General features: G+C 45.0%; 1 protein-coding gene across 1 annotated transcript in view; it reads left to right on the forward strand.

Annotated features, from left to right (window-relative positions):
• The window catches only part of zeb1b (zinc finger E-box binding homeobox 1b), a 53,866-nt gene that overhangs the window by 16,683 nt on the left and 17,292 nt on the right, over positions 1-19,891 (forward strand). The window contains exon 2 of the mRNA XM_037079774.1: positions 19,140-19,295. Within this exon, the coding sequence (XP_036935669.1) occupies positions 19,140-19,295 (156 nt within the window). The remainder of the gene's footprint in view (positions 1-19,139; positions 19,296-19,891) is intronic.

Consider the following 19,891-nt stretch of genomic DNA (forward strand, 5'->3'; position numbering starts at 1 on the left):
CATCCCCTCTCCCCTCTCATCTCTCTTTATTTGGGGCTATTCTGGGCTGGACTAATGTGGCGGCGCTGCTGCGTGCTGAGTGAGTCAGCGGTCATTAGGGCATGCAGACAGCACTTTGCCTGAGGCCACAGGAGCCAGTCAGTCTAATGATGAGGCCAGTGAAGTGCCAGGGACCTGGGAGCTCAGGACGTCCTATAGCTCCATCCAATTAGGCTCCCCGGGCCCTGCCCATTGCCACCGATACTTTAACCACACAGGACAGCTGAGAGACGGACATCGCAGGGTTTAGGTTTGAAAAAGATGTCTGAGAGACACTTTTACGATTGAGGTGCTGTTGATTTCAGCTCCTCATTTCCATAAAATCTAATTATTGATTAATTTCACAAATGAAATGCAGTCAGTTACTGATATATTAAATGCAAATAAAAGACATTTTGAATATGCTGTGTTGTGTGTATTGAATAATATGTGCTTATCTTTTTCCAAAAAAAAAAAATACAAAAAAATCCATGTTTTAAAGACTCAATCCAAATGTAACTATCATGTAACCGATTTGAGCCACAAGAGAGAGGCTCAGCCACAGAGCTCAGATACAGTCATCCTCCCCTGGGAGAGGCTGACTGAACAGGAATGTAAACACGGCAGCTAAATAAACTGCTGTGTGGGCCACGCAGAAACAGAGAGACAGAGAAGAAGGCAGAGAGGTCGGGATCAGTCGGAGAGAAGGACAGAATATTACAGGGGAGATGTTTTAGTGGATGTAATCAAATAATTAAAGGGGAGATGACATCCACTGTGCATCGAGGCTTACAAGGACAGCTCAGCATTCCTCTCCTTTTAACACCTTATCTCAAGCTCTCACTCTAAAATAAGATGCACTCACACCATGTCACATGGCAGCAGCCATCACCCACAGCTCCTCAAATACTCCCCACACTCGGAGAGCTTGAGAGTGCAGGCGGCTGTGTTCAGGCTCAGTGGTGCACAGTTGGGGTAGATTTCATGAACAGCAAACAGGACTTAACACTTAAGTGCACAATAAAGTACATTAACATGTCTACCATAAGTGTCTAGCCATGTTTGTGGTGACCAAAACAGGTGTTTTAAGCCGAAAGATGATCTTTTACTAACACTAACCAAGTGGTGTGTGTGTCCAAACATAATGAAACCATGAGCACAGTGCTGTCAAAACCTTAAACAGAAAATGTAGCTGTTGCTCACAGAAATGTACATTGCTAATATCGATTCAGGCTATAATATAGTATTAGTAGTGATCAGTAGTATAGCAGTGAAAAGTGTCTTGAAAAGCGTCTCCGTCTGCAGCTTCTTCAGGCGCCCTTTGTCTCCACCCCCAGAAGCAGTCTAATCCTGCAGGCTTGTTTTGATGTGGTGACCTGACTGTTGAGCACAGGTGCTGCCGGTTGCTGCCATGAGGCCGCTCTGCTTGCTGTAACCCAGGGCAGGTGGCAGCCATTATGACTCTGTCTGAGGTAGCAGACTGGCAGTCACCATCCCACAGCCTGTTCTGCTCTCTCAGCCCACCGGTGGATGACTGTTGACATAGCTGATTAAGCTGTCATGTGCCATGGCACAGTGTCCCACTGCCTCCTTTCCATTCTCACCTTCTCCCCAAAAACCACCAGCATTTTCTTAAGGGCGCTGCTTTGGAGGCCTGTTCTTCCCTGTTTTTCTTTTTTTTCTCCTCCCTCAGTGCCTTTCATTTTCTCCCGAGGTGGATCAAAGAGAAGAGGTCTGTGGAGGCGTATGGAACCAGACTCAGTGTCACCAAGAAGCTTTCTCTGCTTCTTACTCAGTGAGACTTTACTGTGGAAAAATCCCATTACAACTTCTGAATGCTGGATGTTTAGTTGCAGTAGTCACAGAAAACTGGTGCCAACATGTCCTCCTCTAACACAATGTTACCCTCAAGCCAATGTTATATATCTCTCTTATTCACCAAGTCATGAGTGCTTCCCGATATTCTACCTGATGGGTTTCTCTCATCCCTCTCTGTCCTCTCCTTCCCTCCATCCCTGCCTCTAACACTGGGCGCTGGGCCAGAGGTGCTAAACAGCATCTTAACCTGGTGTCTGAGCTCCGACTCATCCTTTATTCATTCCCATTAAAGGAGCATGAGAGTTGTTCTGCCTGTAGTTGCTGCTGTTCACCCCTCCATTAGAAAGACAAACGGCCGTAGTGCTGGTGTAGCTACCTAGCCTTCCATACATAACTAATAAGTAGGTGTCAGTGAAATATGCATGCTAGGTTTCTCCTGATAGCTATGATTCAGGTTTGTGACAAGACAGGCCATATGGTGATGCTGGAGTAAGACACTAATACAATACAGGGTATCGTATGTGGGCTTGCATTAAAAAGTCTTTTTCTGATGTCTTCACGTGTTTGAATTTAGTTTTTGTCCTCTTAAAATGTTTCTTGGTAAACCAGTGACAGTTTTACCTTCTCTCATTTCAGTTCAGATCTGTGCTTCGATACAGTTGTAATGGTTATCTTGTTTATTGAATTTGGTCTTAAGCTGCTTTCAAAGTGGTATGAAATGGTGGTAGGAATCTTCATTTGAGGAAGCCTGCAATCATCTTGAAATATTTATACTGTACAACAGAGGCACAGAAACAATAGACTCACGCACACAAGTGCCTCCACCAGTGCCATTCAGCTGGCAGTATGCCAAAATCTTCCCAAGGATAGAAGTCCCTAGGCTCTCTTATATACTACTGCATGTAGTGCGCACACACTCACAAATCTGCCAAACAATATCAGCATCTTCCACCTTTACAACCTTGTTTCACTGTGAGGAGCCTGTTGGAAGAGAAAGGGAGAGATAAAGAGAGAAGACGGGGGATGAAGGGAGGAGAGGAGTGAGATAAAGGTTAAGAATGGCGATGAAAACAAGGAAAAGTGCTACGCCAGCAATTCCGGCAGGGAGACAGACAGGACTGAGCATTTCTGCCCCGCTGGTGGAATTTTGAGCGTGTAGGGAGTGGTGTGTGTGTGTGGGGGGGGGGTGTTTAAGGTAGGTAAATTGAATATCAGCATATCCTGTGGACTGTCATCCTCACCCGCTCTCTCTTTCTCCCTTAACCCTCACTGGACTGTACTCACTGCATTGTAATCAATGAACATAAATGGTACCATTGGTCGGAGACCCGAGGGAACAAAGATCATTGATGGCTTAAAGAAATCGAGAGATTCTTCTGTGTGTTTGTGCATCTTTGCATGTGTATGCGGAGGACGGGGAGTGCACCTGAGCACTAATCCAGCCAGTTAGTTTTTGGAGAAGCCATTTAAAATGAGCGGAGGCATTAGAGAGAGGTGGATGAGGAGGTCAGGATTTTCCTTTAATCCTCACACTGCCGCTGCCAGAGGAGAGTGGGGGGGGGGCGGGGCGCCGCCCCAGACAGGCAGCAAACTGCATGACTGTGACGGCATGTTTGGGAGGGTTGAGGCTGGCACTGTGCCACTGTAACACTGTATGTTCGAAAAAAAAGACACTGAGCACTAATCACAGTCAGTTAACATGCCAGTGGGGTTATTCAAATATAAACACATGCATACAGAAAAGGATAGGCCAGATGTAGTTTAATGTATATAGAGGTCCTGATCATCACATACACACACACACACACACACACACACACACATTCCCTGCCTCATGGCTAAGGGGAATTACAGTGGCAGGTGTCTGTCCATGGCAGCAATGCACAGGTTGATTTGATGGTAATCTATAATCTGTAAGGCTTTGATGCTGCGGTTGGTCTTATCGGTGGGGTTTGTTTGGCCAGGCTCACAGTGCTGGTTTTAACAGGATGACAACATTGCACAATTAACCTCTGGTTGGTTTTTCGGCGCTACTCTTTCCATCATTGGAGCTGTTCTTATTCATGCATGAATGGACTGATGCTTTTGATGGGGTGTGCACAGGCATTTAAGTGGGTGAGTTGTGGGGTTATTTTGTGCTAAGAGAAAATAGGTTGTATTTTAATGACTTAACCTGGACTCAAGGTCTAAACTCATAGTTTCATTTTTTATTACATTTACATGTACATTTAAGGCATTTAGCTTTTCTCCAAAGCGACTTGCAATGAGTACGTCCGCCACAAGAAAAAAAAAAAACACAACATTTCACCGTATTAATCCAAATTTGTTGGTGGATCCACCTTGTTACGATGTGCAGGCTGGAAATGCAGCAGACAGCCAAGCTGTTAGTGGTGACATGTGCAGCTCACATGGCGCCAACTGCTTTTATTGGACAATAATGGGAGGCTGCCATGGATGACTTAGAGGGACACAGCTGAAACCTTCCACATGGACGGATTTTATTAGAACGCAACACACTTGGTGCTGTAATGCATGTGAACCACTGTATGATGTATTTTCTGGAGGCTTCATGCAGCAACACCTAAAACTGTGAGTGGGTGTGCCTGTTGGGTGTATGATTGATTGTGTTTGTGCCTCATAGTGAAGGATTTTTAAAACATGCATCATAGGTGATTAGTGGTAGTACATCTGCTGGTTACTTTTTATGTTTTCGTGTCCGTGTGTTTGTGAGTGTCTTTTTACTTGTGATGCTTCAAATGTCCCAGGTCTCGCATAAATTGGACATATGGATCTCATGTTACGACAACAACTGATACTAGATAGACGTCAGTTCCACCATATCAGACAGGACTTCAGGTTATTGCGTAGTCCCGGATGTTGAACTCAAGCAGCTTGTTAAAGAATCAGGTCTCATCATCTCATTTCATAGTCTGGGGATAACGCTAATGAGTTAACAGTGTTAGGTCATCAGATTAACCTAACATTTACCTCCATGGGATTACTGCACTGTGGAATTAAGAACATTAAAGGTCCTATATTGTTAAAGTGAGACTTCCAATTGTTTTTTTAATCTTATTAAAACTGATCTAGGTGCCATATAAATACTAAGAATTAAAACACTATATCCATGGAGAAGTACACACAGTCTGCATTAAGAGAATGTGCTTTTTAAACAAGCCAGCAGGCATTCCATATGGTTGTGATATCACAAGTATACAGTCAACACCCTCAGCCTCACACCCAGCATGACTGGAAAAATGTGAACATTGGAAACATTTTTTAACATCAATACCTTCAAATCTACTAGTAGACACCCAAATAATGTTCTAAAAAAAACCTTCAAGACGGTTCCTCATCTGTGAAGTTGCGCCTGAGTCCTGTCAGATGAATTGTCATCAGGGGTAGTCATTGTTTAGTGGTGTGTTCACCAGCAGTGAAGCAGATTTGGCTGTGAGATAATTTGTGTTTATTTGCCCCAAACAGGAAGATTAACAGTAAGCTAGCGAGCAATGACAAATCCTGAGGTTGTGTGTTTGAATCCAGGTCAGCCGCTCACTAAACTCAGCACTCACAAGATTCTGGTTTCTTGGTTCTATTCCCCTCTCTTCTGTGTAATGTTACATTCGTGAAGCTAAGTCCATCTCCACATACACAGATCTTTGCTGTGGACAGGTTGATAACAGGAGTGATGAAGAATCTGTTCTGCCCCTGTTGGTAAACAGTTCAGGACCAGAGCAAAATCTGTGGTGTTTATTCCTCCTCTTGGTCTGGCTCTGCAAGTGACTCTCTTCTCCAGAGCTGCAGCTTGTGACTACATGCAATGTGCTGTATGTTCAATTCTACATCAACTATTTGTAGCTCATTTATTCAGTTGTTTTTGGCAAAATTAAGCGGCTACCATAATATGTAGACCCGGTTACCACATAGGCCAAAAGTTGGTATTATTCTATGGTAATTAATATCACCTGCATGTCATCGTTGTCTTAGAGCGAGATACATTCCGTGTGTCATAATTCACAGCCAGACTAGCTTCCTCTGAAAGTAGTCGCCATCCTGTCTCCTCTGTCAGGTACTGTGTTGTGTCAGCTCTGTGATAGCTCCTTCAACTTCCTTCTCCTCCTAAGATAAAACGTTCCCCTCCTCTTAAGGGCCTCACCAGGAGATGATCTGTGGAAACACGCTGCAATCTGTCTGCAAAAGAGAGTTTATATTAGAATATGATAAAGGTTGGTTCTGCTATGATGCATGGAACTTATGGCTAATTATAAACAAGACAAACACCAGTACCTCTACTTTCATGAGTGTTTCTTGTTCTCTTAGGAGCCCGCCTCTCTCTGTTCTCTCCCTCCCTCTCTCTGTTGATGTCCAGCTAGAGCACCTGGGATGAAGCAGCTGTAGGTGGTGATTACAGTTCAGAGACTTCAAAATAACCTCTCCTCCTCCCTGCTTGCTCTCTCCTTACATTCTCTCCTTCTCAGCCGCCTTCTCCCAGCCTTCTTTTCTCTGAATCATCCCATCACCCCCCCAAAAATAATGGAAGAAGTCAGAAAATAAGAAATTAAAAAAATAAGAAAGACTTAGGCAGAAGTTCTAAATTGCCTCCATTTCTTATGTGTGTTCCTGTGTGTGTATGCGTGTAGTCATGTTAATAAACTGACTGATACACACTGCTGGGCTCATCAATATGGAGGGCGGTAGACTCAAACAGATGAACACAAGATGAATAATGTTAGCTGAGAATTGCAGCATATGACCACCCCTCTCCACCCACCTCTGGGGTGTGTGCACAATTGTGTGTGTGCATGTGTTTACTGTGCTAAAGCTCCCATCAATCACACGCCCAGGACCTTTCACCAGGCTTCACACACACACACACACACATATACACACACACACACACACACACACACACACACACACACACTCCTGCTGAGTTTATTAAAAGCCAAAGTGTTATCACTGATCTGTCTGACAACAGCTGCACACCGGTGCACACAAACACATATACACGCAAACATATACTCTCAGCTCTAACACAACACAGCCATCAACACAGGTCACAATCATGGTGGTGTTGTGACAAGAGGAGCTAGTCCTTGGACAGAACTGTCTTTCTTTCCTCTTCCTCTGGGCTACAGAGCACATCACCAGTTGAACAGGAAGGCGAGTGTTCAGGGTCACACACTGCCCAGTGGAATTCCCCCTGAACCACAGGGAGCTCACACAGCTCTGTTTGACCCACTTCAGCCACCATAGTGTCAGAGGAACAAAGAGCAAGTATGCAGTGGATGCAGGTCAGGGAGTAAGCCAAGAGCTAATAACAACAGAACTGTGACTCTTTGTGTCTGCACTGATGTTTTCTAGGGATCAGCAATCTGGCCAAAGAATAATATCACAGTCTATTAAATCAGAATTTCAATCAATGATCTAACTTGATCCTTTTTGCCAATTTTGAAACACCATGTATACTCAACCAGACACTTAAGCACAATGAAGTTCTCCATTTGCACCATAGAAATATAATCTAGCATTAGATATTTTGTAGCACAAGCTCCTCATCCTCCACTTTGCTAGCTATGTGGCTTTGCTTGTGTGCGTTCACGTAGTACAGATCAGTCAGTCCATATCGTTTCGTGAAGTTTGGAAACTGAATTAGGAGGGCATTAACTACCGTGAGCTCTACAGTTGTTTACACCTTCAAGATCGATCACAATCCAAAATCATCAGATTAACCCTGATGTTTGCTGCCTTAAGTAGTACAGTGTTTCTTCGATAAGACATTTCAGAAGAGAGTAGTGGAACAGAAAGGGTGAGGTTGTTCTGATCAAATGTTTCACTGTCCCCACAGTTGCCAACTGTGGAGCTATCTTCCTAAATGCTCCAAGGACTAAACTGTTATCAGATAGGTATCTTAAGTGTTCCTGCTTGGAGATACTTGACATAAAAATAGAGGGAAGGATCTATCCCAGAAAACATCTGGCTGCTCCATGCTGAATGACTTCACATTATGGGTGACATCACATGGGATAGTCCCGAGCATTCTGTCCAATGATTGCAGTGCGCTTGGGTAATCGTTGTCCCACCCTGCTGGCTGTCGCACACTAGAAAACCCTGCTCTGGCCTCCATCTCTCAGCCTCAGGGAGCTGCAGCCAGCATCCGACCAGAGCAGAAACAGAACATGACTAAGCTGAATGAAAGACAAGACAGCTGTTTGTAACTTACAGTCACGGATGTAACATCACTATTTGGTTTGCGGTTTAATCAGTCTTAACTGTATCACATAATCAATCAATTCAGCATTGGAGTCTGGCTGACTCACTTGTGTTCCTCTTCGACGTTCAACAGCAACAGTTCATTTTGCCCCTGTTTGCGATGCTAGAATACACTAAGTGAGGTGATATAACACTATCGTCCCACAGCAGCAGTGTGTGACTCATGTAGACCCATTACCAAAGATGGCGGAGGGGAGTGAGAGATCCGCGCCTATCGATCGCCCCAGCTGGACTGTCAATACTCCCCTTCGAATTCTGACACAGCAAACTAATGGTCTCCCTGGCCGGTGGCAACCAGACTCACGCCCACGCACCATCCCAGCACCTCTGGGTGTAATGGACAAAAGAAACCCGTCAATATGTCAATACGTGACGAGCGGCGCTTACCTGCTGCCTCAGCCATTTCACCAATCAGCACCACATGGAGAGGGTGCATTAACACCAGCGCTGCTGGCTCAGCCTGTGATTTTTCATCTGTCCGCCCATTTTTTTTTTCAAATCATAGCTCATGTGTTAGTCATAACAAGTGCAATCACAGTGAAAGGGGAGGATGTTGAATTGGAAGAGGGGCACAGTGGACTGATTTGACCCCGTTACACACACTTAAGGGAAGGTCTTGCAACACGTATACAAACACGTACTCACTCTTTGTCATCTGGTTTAACGAGACAGATTTTTGTAGCTGTCCGTCTGCCTGTAGTCATTTAGCAGCACAGTAATGGTGTGAGCACTACTGGTTGACTGCTCTTCAGCCTTAGCTGCCCTCGAGGCTTGTGTAGTGGGGAGAGGGGGCTAACCCTTCCTGATCACACGGGGCAAAGCCACTTTGCCCGGGGAGAAAGGAAAGGATGTAAAGGGGGGGGGTTGTTGGTGGAGGACTGAGGTGACAAAAGAGCTTTTGTGGATGTAAGTTTACGGCGTTAACCCCTTTCTCTCCCTGCATCACATGAATAACAAGAAACTACTGTGACAACTGAACGATAGCCCCGGGCTGTGTGTTTGAGTGTGTGTGTGTGTGTGTGTGTGTGTGTGTGTCTGTCTGTCAGGGGTTGTCCAGGACGTTTGGCCTCGGGTGTCTTGTGACAGAGTCGACATTCTGGAGAAATGAGAGAGTGGTCAGCTGTTGTCAAAATGCCACAAAGAGGAGGATTTTCTACAAAAAAAAAGAAAGAGCTCTCGCAGCACTTTTGTGCTTTAGTGTCAGAATTAGTGGAGCTGCAGTAGGTTGTCAACATGGATCTCGGCCTTTGGCTTCGCTCTGCCAAGATGTAGATGTAACCAATAAACAAAAAGGCTCTCTTGGGTTATTTCCGCACTCACACCTGTCTGTGAATGTGTGTACAAGTGTATACGAATGTGTGTGCGTGCGCTGCCTGTTGCCCTGTGGCCTGTCCCCTCACTGAGACATCTGTCATGCAGAGCCACAGCATCAGCAGTTGACCTTTCCTGAGGCACAGGCACCCTCAGCCTAACTGCTGTCCATTGCCTTTGCTCTTTTACTGTCTGTCTCTCTTTCCTCCCATCACTTCCTCGTTGTCTTGCACCCTTCATTTTATTATTCACTCGATTTTCCTCCTTTAACATCCACCCTCGTTTCTACCTTTTATGTCTCCTTTCCCCAGCCCCCATCTCTCCTGTGTTGTCTCCATCTTTCTCTCTCTCTGACAGTTTGTGACACTCCCTCCCCGGGGCAGCCATCAGTTCAGATGAGCATTGTACGTGACAGGCCAGCTTTGTCTTTTTAAACCATTAGCAGTTCTTCTCCTCCCACCTTGCCATCGTTCCCTCGTTTACCTTTTCTGCCCTCTTTTGTGTTTGTGCGTGCTATGTCTGTCACTGCCGACTGGCAACCTTTGCGTTAATCTACAAACAACAAACACAGTGTCGACTTGAGTGAAGAACGGACGAAGTGGAAATATGCAACACTGCTGATGATGGTGATGCTAAGTCTTTGAATCAAACTGACGTTTTAGGTGGAAGTCACTGATGCCAGTAAGCACGCTTTAAACCAGTTTTCCAGTTGGAGAGTTGTTTGGCTGTGTAACTTACTCCCTCCTTCTTCATAGGCTGGTGTAATTCTCCCAACTCTGTACTCTCCCACAGTAAACTGTCAAGCCTAATACAGGCAGGAATGTCCAGTCACCTGCTCCTAAAATGCAACAGCCCTGTGCTACACTAACCTAATGTAGACCTGCATGACACACACAAGTTGGATAGCACCGTTGTTGCTCATTGCATATATTTAAACACACACCTCAGCAGGCCCCAGCTCAGTGGCTAGGCCACAGTCCTATGTTGTGGATACTAACATCATGCTCTCCAATTATGTGATTTTCGAAAATATGTCAATACGACAAAAAATGGCGGATTAGAGTTGTGCCAGTGGTTGTTCAAAAAGAAAGTACAAGTATTTGCATGATCTGACGTTGCCGTGTTGGTGCTGCTCCAGGACCATCATTGAAACCAGTAGCAATTCTACACGGGGGCCTACAGGGGCCAGTGCCACTGTAAAAATGTCCCTGGACCCGCTGTGGCCCCCCCCTGAGCTGACTGAATAACAAAATTAAAACAAAATAACTTGATCAAGTTATTCCAATTGCGGCAGCGGCAAAAGCGGAACTAATGTGACTTAGTGTTCTACACGGAGTAATTAGAGTTACGCACACAAACACTGCTTTGCCAGGTGCGCGATGAGAATGGGGACGGCAGCAACAAGTTTTGATGAGAATTACTAATGTCTTGTTGCAGGTAAGCAAAACAATTTCATCTCGTAAAGTGATTTGTTGCACGTAACTGTGTTACTGTTGTTCCTCGTTCCGATAATAACCTAGTTTGTAAATGTCTGGTCTCGCTATATTTGAATATCAAGGCAAACTCACCAAATCCAAATGGTAGTATCCTAGCTAGTTCTACACAATGTTGTGACATTAACCACGTAACTTTATCAGTCTTGGCTGTTGCATTTCGATAAATAATACGTTTATTGAGAAAAGTAGTCAACAGTATCTGCCCGTGTTAAGTCGGGAGGGATGGTTACTTGTGAAATGAGATGTTTGCCTCTACGCTGTCTTTCTTCTTCTAGTAGTTATCATGAAATGAGGAAGGGGCATTGCAGCCTGTTTTGCCCCAGTAAATAAAAAAGTGAGAGACATATCAAGGTATTGAGAGAGCTGAAGAGTTGATGGAGGTTGGAGAGAAGGAGATATCAGCAAGTCCAAGAACAATGTAGCAGGACAGCACAAGTTGAGGGGGGCAGGGGTCCATGCCCACCGTTGCAGCATTGTCCTCTTTATGTACAAAATATACTTTTGTATGATTTCAGTGTGAAGCGAAATGAAAGTGTTTAATGTTCAAATATCATTTGTTAACATTTTCTAATTTGCCCCTCTGATTAAACACTGGCCCCACCTTGGCCCCCCCCCCCAGTAAAATTTGTCTTGAACTGCCACTGATTGAAACTGACCAATTACATGTTTGTAATGTCAGAGCTCAGAGACTCTGGGAAATGAGAGGTTATTCTCTCAAACAGGTGTTTAACATTGTAAAAGGGTCTATTTTAAACCCAAAGTATGTTTTCCTAAACCTAACCAAACGGCGAAAAAATAACCAAATTGACAAGTGAAGAAGAGTTTAACAATATGTTCCAAATGGGATGAAGACCCCAGCGTACTGACAGAGAGTCCCGTCCTTTTTGATGCTTTCTCATAAGTTGAAATGATGATCCTGGAAAAATACTAACTGTAATGTTCCAGCAGCAACACCATCACAGTGAAATCAGATACACCTCAGTATTTGTGATCCTTAACTGTGCTTTTAAATGAAAACATGATGCTGTTAAGCAAAGCACTGTGCAGTGCTACCAAGTATGACGAAAGACTGGTAGTATGTTTATGGTGGTAGCCCTGAAACGCTGTGTGTGTCTGTACCAGAGCTTGGATCAAGATGTGAAATTTGGATTCTGTTGTCTGACAACACAGACAACAGGCTCAACAGTTTGGTCTACCACTTGTTGGTGACAAATGATTATCACACCCTATAGATCCATTTGCTCATTGTACAGCCTTGATGCATGACCGAGCTGATTTTCACACATGTGGGCTAAAATGGTATCTGCTGACCCAGTCCTTTTGCTCTCATTAGTGCTGAAGAGGTTGGAGAAAAAAGGAAACAAGCTATGTAATGAAGTTTGACGCTACTGATGCAACTGACTGCATTTAAACAGGCTACCTTCAGGCAGTCGCTCTAATAATATCCTCCCAGAGACTCCACTCAAAATGTCAAGCCTAGACACAAACTGGCAAAATCAAAGGGGAAGAAGACCATTATACCACTGCACAGCTTTCAAATCCTATCAGTGTGTAACTGAAGCCTGAATGGAGGCTGACAGCAGAGGTGACAGGGACGTTTCATTTTGCCGGCGACACTCCAATGAGGTTTGACGGAGGCAAACGCAACATTAGCCAGATTTGTGTTTGGTTGCCTGCCTGGTGTTACAGAGGCTCTGCGCTTAACTTTGAATGGCTGCTAACAGGGGAGCGACAACTGTTTACCTAGATGTGTGAGCGTTTCATGCAAAGACTAAATATTTGCGTTGCTCTTTTGGTGTTCTGTGTTGGAGGTGATTTCCAGTGAAGTCCTCTGTGACTAAAATCGAGCTAAATGAATGGTGGAGCTCAGATAACATGGTTCGTTATTACTCGGTGTGTAGAGGCCTGATAAGTGACTGACAAGTGGGAAACACAGACCAAGCATAAAGGCATAAAGAAGGAGCAAGGAGGTTAAAGAGAGAGGGGGAAGTGAGGTGGTTGTCGGAAGCGTGACTGCAGGTTTTTGTCCTTACCAGAAACTACAACAGATGTTTCCTCTCTTCACCTCACTGTCTTCCTCCCCCCTGCTCACCCACCTCTTGCCCACCTCCTACATCACTGCTCTCTCAGTCACCTGCAGAGAGTTCAGTTGCTGCATTTGTTGCAGTTTCGTAGGGGGGTATCAGTTTTTAGTGTTAGGTGAATTTCTAAGGTGAATTTCTAATGATTCATCATTGTTTTCTTTCAAGGGTAAGCAGCCATGATCATGTGACCACCTACAATGACTGAAAACCTTCTACTTGCCTAACATGCCTCTTAACAGCTTAACATTCAAAGCACACCACATGCTCTTCACTCTCACTTAGGTGTACCACTGTTATTACCTTGGATGGGGCTGTCTCACCTCCAATATAAACATAGGTCGGGAGACAAGTGTAAACTTTGTAGATGGCATCGCGGTGGATTGTGTGTGTGTGTGTATGTGTGTGTGTGTGTGTGTGTGTGAGTGTGTATCTGGTGCGATCACACCCTCCAGCCCCTATCAGCCCACCTGGCCTTATTTAGAAGAGCCGAGAGGAGCCAGGAGCAGCAACACTCTGAGGACGGTGGTGTAACAGAATGTGTGGCTCATCAGCACACTCATTAGCCCCGCAAAGACATACCACAGCCTGTGACTTCCCCTCAGCAGAAATACAGTGTATTATCTGGGTGTCATTTAGGTATAGCAGCACTATTAGGACTAACCATGAGTAATAAGGGCATGTGGCAGGCAAAGCCCATAGTAGACAAGGTTTAGTAATTTCATGTTTGAAAAGCATTCCATGATCACGGAGGTGCCGTTAAGACTTTTTTTTTTTTTTTTTTTGGCCATTCCTGACATTCATTAACACCCACTGACTTCCTTTACACTTCCAAGTGCCATCATGCAGATTAACAGAACAATAGCCACCATTAGCATTAGTATTATCATGGAAAGTGCTCATCAGATGGGAGATGAGTGACCCGCGGAGCCCCATTAGCTCACATGCTAAAACCTTGATCAGAGTCAAGAGACCAAGAGGCTGAAATGATTCCGATGCTCCTCGGGGTGTTGAGTGACTCTGGCGGAATAATCTTAACCAGTGGTCTGTGTCATCCAGGTATTGTTATTTGGCTAGTTGAGTTTATCATTCAGTGGACCATTTGATCTATTGTAGTTGTAGAAAATACAGAACTACATCAAAAGTGACTACTCTGGCATATTTTAAACTCAGTTCCATGCTAGTGGTTCTGCTTTTCACCCTCCCAGCCTATATTAGAACATGAGTAAGAGTCATTTGATGTTGTATGGGGAGTTTTTGGACCTGATTGTTGTGCCGTGTATCCATGGAGACACTGTCCAGGATATGACTGGTCCTAGATGTGACTGGCCTCCTCTGGTATGGTTGGCAGGCACTTGTGGCGGGGAAGCTTGGCATTCTGTGCTAGGCAAGGCCGAACCTGCTTGCAAAACAGTCTCTTGGGACCCCTAGTGCCCTCTACAGCTAACTGACTGTGTGAAGGGAAACTGTTGTGTCCACAGTTATATCTCCTAAAAACTCCTGGAACAAAACAGTCTTTGCCTGGCCTGAATAGTCTCGCAGGTTTGAGGCAGCCTGCAAACAAGCAAATCATGAAAAAAAAATCCCCAATTCTTTTGTTTTGTTATCGGCACTTGAGTTGACCTTCCTGACTCTGTGGGAGGAAGGCTGTTGTTTTAACAAAACCAACAGCGTTTACCTCAGCGCTGAATGAGGCGCCTCACCTTGAGACGGCATACTTGAGGTTTTGAATGGCACAGCTTTGTTTTACTTTGGTTGGAGCTGGGGTTTTTTTGTAGTGGTTTGCTTCCCTGAGAAAATGGCATTGCGGAGCCGCAAGGGCAGACTGTGTGACGGCAGGGTCTGTGCTCTTTGAGGATGCCTGTGGTAGTTCCACTGCTGCCTGCCTGGCCCTGAGCTCCAAATGAGATAAGTGGCGTACCTCAATGAGGGAGCCTGTACCAAGGCTAAATATAGAGACAAGAGAGAGGTAGAAGGCCAGACAAATAGTTGCTGCTGTTTGTGAGGAGTCAATCTGTCTAATCACAAGCAGAACAACCTCAGAATATGTGTTGGTCAGTTGACTGAATTAGTAGCAGGGAGCGAGCACACCCTTTGATCTGTCTCTTTAAGGGCCAATCTCGGGAAAAGTGTTTTGGTTGGACATTCCAGACATACCTCCTACACCTTCTGGTATGGGGTTGTTGGCCTGCACATAAGACGTATGGGTGTAGGGTTCCATACAGATGTCCTTATAGGTAATGAATCAAGATAAAAGCTAACTTCTAATAGTAATGTGTTTGTTCACAGGCTATATATGTCTGTGTTCTCATTTGAAGCTCAGCTATTAAGCCAGTCACTCACACCTTGAGGGCCTCAGAATACAGAGATAGCTCACTCCTACAGAGGTGGAGCCATGTTGCCATTCCTCTCTGGCACTCCTCGGTGTATGAAATGACAACTCGAGCGATTAACTGTTGTGCAACTACAGCCATATGGTGAGTTTTAGGTCCTGAAATGTGTCTTATTCATCAACCAGGCCAGTGTTAAATAGCATGACAGGGGGCAGCAACTCACCAGAAAGTTGGGGTGTCATATTAACCCCGTCAGTACTGTCATACAATTAGCTGACATTACATTTATGAGCTATCTCTAAATGCCCCATGTTAGCATTAACAGCTGTGTATTTATCAGTCTAGAAGAAACATGCGGCACTCAACTGATTCATCTGCTTAACACAATACATCTGTGACTTTGGCGTGAGGTTATAACTTATTTTTTCACATTCTTTTGATAATTTTAGTCAAGTTTTAAATTAATAGGAATTCAACTAAAGTTCTTACATATGGCTCCTTTAAACAATAAGAGGACAATGTGATAAATGAGCCTGTGTCAAGGGGCGCATGGCACCAATGACACCTGCCAAGGCGATCTCCTCCAATGGGGTTATGTTAGGCTTGTTTGGGGAGTAACCCACCCAGTCACCCAATTCCTTTGCTGGTAATTGATACAGCCTGGTAGGTGTCATAACAACACAGCCCTTTCTCTCTCCAGCAGGCATATTTAAGTGTGGCTGACATGCACTGCCTGGCATTGTCCTTCAGTAGACTCTGGGAACTTTGCAAGGGGGAGAGGGGGTGAAGAGTGATGGTGAGGGTAGATAAATTCAATATGATTTGGCTTACTGGGGAACTCTAGCAATTGATAGCTATTGTACACATTTGCAGCACACTGTAGGTGAAGAGTGACTAACAGAGGAGAGGATTTCATATCAGTGAGCTTGTCTGCTACTAGCTAGGAATAGCTGGAGCTGTGACCGGGATGCATAAGGTCTTCCCTCGTAAAGGTCTGGCTTATAATGTCACATATTGATATATCGATTAAAGTCAAAACTGAGTATTTGTAAAATGTTTTGGTGTTGAACATTGTAAATTGATACATTAAGGTATGGTATCAAAGTAAGTAATTCCAGTATCATGATGACACTACAGGCCTTTCATGTGATGTTGATGATGTGATGAGCCTTAATGAAGACATGTTGTGTTGAGGCTGCTGAGCTTGCTTTGTGTCCTATTAGCCCGAGCCTGAGGACTTTTCTGTGTGGGAGGATGGTGGAGAGGTGTGATCTATGGCCAGGGGTTACGCACTAACTTAAAGCCAAAGCCATGGTTACAGGCCATTATTTTCTCAGGTGCTGATCACACTGCAACCTGTGGAGGAAAGCAAACTTTTTTATGAAGGAAGCTCTTCACCTCCTCCACCTACCAGTGCTTTCCCTCTCAGCTGTGTGGGAGTCTTCCTCCTGTTGTGTGCTAGCATGCTAGCGCTAATGAGGCCAGCTGTCCAAATGCTCAGCCGGTCAGCCAGAAGGGACTGCAGCCTTTGTTGACACTAGGTGTTATATCTCCTGTTGGAGCACACATTTTTGTCTCAACACCGCCAACCATTTGGCACAGGAAGGCCATGTCTGTTCACCCCCACACCACCAACACCATCAATCCTTTACTCTCTCTCTCTCTCTCTCTCTCTCTCTCTCTCTCTCTCTCTCGCACACCAATTTTTGCTGTACTTCGCAGCTCCCGCTTTTATTGTCCTGCTGGCCGTTGCCACCTCCCGTCTGCACACAGCAGCACATTGATTTTCTCTCTACAGCTTTATATTTGATCATTTTCTCTTGACACTGCCGGCTGAGAGTGTTGCCTTTGTAATCGCTGACCTCAGCTCCACACCTGAGTGGGTATGGCCTTAAACAGCCTCTCAGACTTGTTCTAAAGCACCTTCTGTTTCAGAATGAAGTGTTGTGCCCCGTTTGGGCTGCCGAATGGTACAATACATCATCTGGCAGAATCACTCTGACAGAGAGGAGAGGTTGGGGATGGGGGGAGAGAGGTGGAGTGAGAGTGGAACAAGGACGGACATGTTTATACTGTCCATATAAATCCAATTAATTATCAGTTTATTTGAATGGGATCCCAGCTTTGTGGCTCCCAGCTCTTCCATTGTTGGGTTTGCTTGTTAAGAACCTTAAATAGACTATTACACATAGCTTGGATGGCAAGCCAGGTACAAAGGATGTGCGTCACCCCCGACTTAGCTGAATGTAACTCTTGAAAAGAACAATATGGAAGCGTTCATGAGGAAGAAAAAAAAGATGATATTGTGGAGTGAGAAATAGTGTGAGGAGAGGAGTGAGGTTGAGAATGAAATAGCTCTCCTGATGAACCCTGATAGGATTTTGCAGCTGCAGCGCAGCAGTGTTGACCCCGCGAACGACTCGCCAAATAACAGCGCTTCTCCCTCCTCCTCCACCACCTTTCATCCATCCGCCCCCACACCTCCTTCCTCCCCCTCAGACTGAACCCTGCACGTCTACTGAGTTTGTGTGAATACCAAGCAGTTGTAATGACCTGCACAATGCGGAGAGAAAAGGGAGAGACCTCACTGAAACAATTCTCATTGATTGAAACGGAGGATCATGATTCTCTCCCAGATACGCCTCCTCCCGACAAAAAACATCAGCAGCCACTTCAGAAAGAGGTGGGCGAGTGGAGTTGGGGTGACTGAAGATAGACAGAAAAAAAAAAATGTTCGGGTGCTTTGTACATGGAGCGCATATTCTGAGAGTGAATGCAGGTGGTGTGTATGTGCGAGCACTGAGTGTGTATGATGTGAGATAAAGTAGCTGGAGAGGTAGTTTCGGTGCTGCAGCCGAGGCCCTCTGCTGACTGGGCTGCTCTCACCGGAGAATTGATTTGGCCTCCGAGAGGATCTGTAGCTCTCTCAGTGGAACAGAGGGATGGAGGGGGTGGGGATGGGGGGGGGGGGGGGATGGGTGGGTAGTGGGTGGAAGGAACACAGGTGGAATTGAGAGATGGAGGAACTGGTTGGAAATGAAAAGAGGACACAGGAGCACACACTCTAACACATGAAGCAGGCGACAGTCGGTCAGGAAGATGTAGTCCCTGTAATAATCCTCTCTGTGGACTGGCTTCTTCTGTGTCTCCTGGCTCCTTCAGTCCATAACACAACCCAACCAGGTCACACTGACACCCACACAGCACGCACACCACTTCTGCCTGCAATCTAATGATCTCACACAGTGGTAATGTGTGTGTGTGTGTGTGTGTGTGTGTGTGTGTGTGTGTGTGCGTGTGTGTCCTTAGTATGAATTGTCTTTGTGAATCTGTTGCTCCAGGGTTTGTTTTCACCATGGATCCATATCTGTCTCAAATTGTCAAAATTCTTACTCCACTGATGCATCAGAATCATCAGGTGCAGTAGATTTAATCGCCCTCCATTTACTCTGCTGTTAGTGCCCTCACTGTTTTATTCTCTCCTGCTTTAACAAGCCACTTCTCCAAAGGGATCATTTCAAGTTTAATCTCACTTACTAGAATTAGGCCATTGTCCATTTAATTGGTGTTTTTAGCTCCCTCCTACTCTTTTATAGTTTTGACATTTAAATTACATAAAACAAATGTTTAACCTCTCCCACCCATGGCCTTTCACATTGAGTGATCAGAATCAAGTAGCACATATTATCTGATCAAAGTTACCTAATTTGTGAAACCTCTAATAAGCTTTTAAAGACTTATTTAAAAGATGTATTAGAAAATGTGGCCTACCAGTCTAACCTCTGCCCCTCGTGTGCCCTTCTGTGCAGTAACTAACTACAACAATGTGGTGGAGGCCAGATCAGACTCAGATGATGAGGACAAGCTGCACATCGTGGAGGAGGAAGGCAGCCTGGCAGATGGGGCTGACTGCGACAGCACCCTGCCAGACGACGAGCACCCCAGGGGGCATTGCTGGGACAGAGGTGAGAACAGGCACTCACTCACTGGACGCATTGATATCAATCACACATCCGCACAAAGTCATGCAAAACAAACATGTCGTCTTCCAGCCCACCACTTCCACACTGTTCTGTGACTTCGGTCCCTGCATTTTTTCGAAAAGTTTTTGTTTTTTTCCTCTTCTGCTTTATTGACTGCATGCACTTGGCCTGGCATGGACTCAACAAATTTGAATCAGTGATTTATTTTCTTTCTTTTATTCTATCACTCAGGAACAGAAGTACACTTCATATAATGATATCCTGATACGGTCACACTTTCGCTGTGACTGATCCAGTTTCTGCAAAGTGTTTTAGAGTTCAGTGCACAGCCCACTTAGAAACCTTTAGTCCTGGGCACCAAGGTAGCTCAGCTGGTCCTCCCCAACTGCAACGGTTCAAATCTGACCTGTGGCTCTTCGCTTCATGTCACTCTCCCTCTCTCTCTCATCCTGTTTACTGTCACGAAAAGGCCAGACACATAATTTCAGAAGAAAAAAAAAAACTACTTTAACCATGATTTGGCTTGACTTCGTACAGCAGCAGGATAATGAGCCCAGACACACCTCAGAACTTTGACA

Source organism: Acanthopagrus latus, chromosome 19 (assembly GCF_904848185.1).
Source record: "Acanthopagrus latus isolate v.2019 chromosome 19, fAcaLat1.1, whole genome shotgun sequence".
In the NCBI taxonomy this organism is placed as follows: Eukaryota; Metazoa; Chordata; class Actinopteri; order Spariformes; family Sparidae; genus Acanthopagrus; species Acanthopagrus latus.